Consider the following 1,175-nt stretch of genomic DNA (forward strand, 5'->3'; position numbering starts at 1 on the left):
TAGATTATGTAAGCGTATCTCTGCTAGTTAAGAAGCTATAAGCCAAAACGTAAAAAAGCATACCCTACCCATCCGCCAGCCTACCACAGCGCTGAAGAGCTGGTTGGGCTAGTTCTTGACCACTACCACCACAAGCCTTCTTGGATCGCTGAGGCGCTATAGATGCCTCAGCAGCTACCTGCGCTGCAGCAGTCCCATACTCCATAGTACCACCCTGCTGAATCCGCTTGCGCTTACGCGATTTTCGCTTGGTCATCTCTGCTAATTGCTCTTCAAGCTCATGGATCCGAGCACGTTGAAGCGCATTTTCATGCAGCATCAGCTCACCACCTTTTATAAGCTGGGAGAAACCAGCCTAAGCTGTAACAGGCAAGCGAGTAAAGGAATCGCGTACAAGCTTTGATTGAGATCTAAACTTATAGGTATTGCTTAGAGTCTTTGACTGCTATAGCGTCTCTAGGAGGAGGGGTTCTGGCAGGGTACGCAGCTGCACTTTAAGGCAATCTAATACAACCTGCGCGTTGATTGGGACTAGCCCTGCTGCCTTAAAAGCCTTTTAACAGTTCTGCTCTGTAAACACATTAAAAAACGCGTCCTTAAAGGCAGGGAGGAAGCCTTCTTTGTTAATATGGAAGACGCGTTAGCGTGCCAAGTCTCTGACGCGCTGGGAGTACCTGCGCTTCAGCAGCAAGAAGCAGACCACATCAAGCGGCTAGAGGATGTGCAATGAATGGGGGGGCATACAGAGGGTTAGGATCTTGTGTTCAAGGCAGTAGTCCTTGAAATGCTGGTTAAGGTGGCTCTTATGGCTGTCTAAAATAAGCAGCCAGTACCCCCCCACCTAGTGCGTCTTTGTATGCGTGTTAAAGTGCTTCAACCACTCTAGACCAAGCGCGTTGTTTGTCCAGCTGTTCTCAGAGACTAAGAGCTTCCAATTACGCGGTATTAAAGCCTCCTCATACTAGGCAGAGATGTGGACGCGTCCCTTGTAGATAATGAAGGGCGGGGTCGCGTACCCAGCAGCGCAGATGCTCTAGATAACTGTAACCCACTCGCAATCGCCTGGCTGAACAAGCGCAGGTCGGGCGCGTCTCTCTGCACCTGTGACGACCTTCATGGAGCCAATCACGCCCATCTAGAAGCTAGTCTTACCAAAGTTGTGCACGTCGTCATCG

At 50.1% G+C, this 1,175-nt stretch overlaps 1 protein-coding gene across 1 annotated transcript; it reads right to left on the reverse strand.

Annotated features, from left to right (window-relative positions):
- Window positions 1–4: 4 nt before the first annotated feature.
- Window positions 5–256, reverse strand: M421DRAFT_9708 (uncharacterized protein; the record flags this gene model as incomplete). The annotated part of the gene is made up of 2 exons (XM_033598460.1): window positions 5–18; window positions 85–256. The coding sequence occupies 2 exons, from the start codon at window positions 254–256 to the stop codon at window positions 5–7; spliced, it is 186 nt and encodes a 61-aa protein (XP_033443584.1).
- Between the last annotated feature and the right edge of the window lie 919 nt (window positions 257–1,175).

Source organism: Didymella exigua (genome assembly GCF_010094145.1).
Source record: "Didymella exigua CBS 183.55 unplaced genomic scaffold M421scaffold_51, whole genome shotgun sequence".
NCBI classification, from domain to species: domain Eukaryota; kingdom Fungi; phylum Ascomycota; class Dothideomycetes; order Pleosporales; family Didymellaceae; genus Didymella; species Didymella exigua.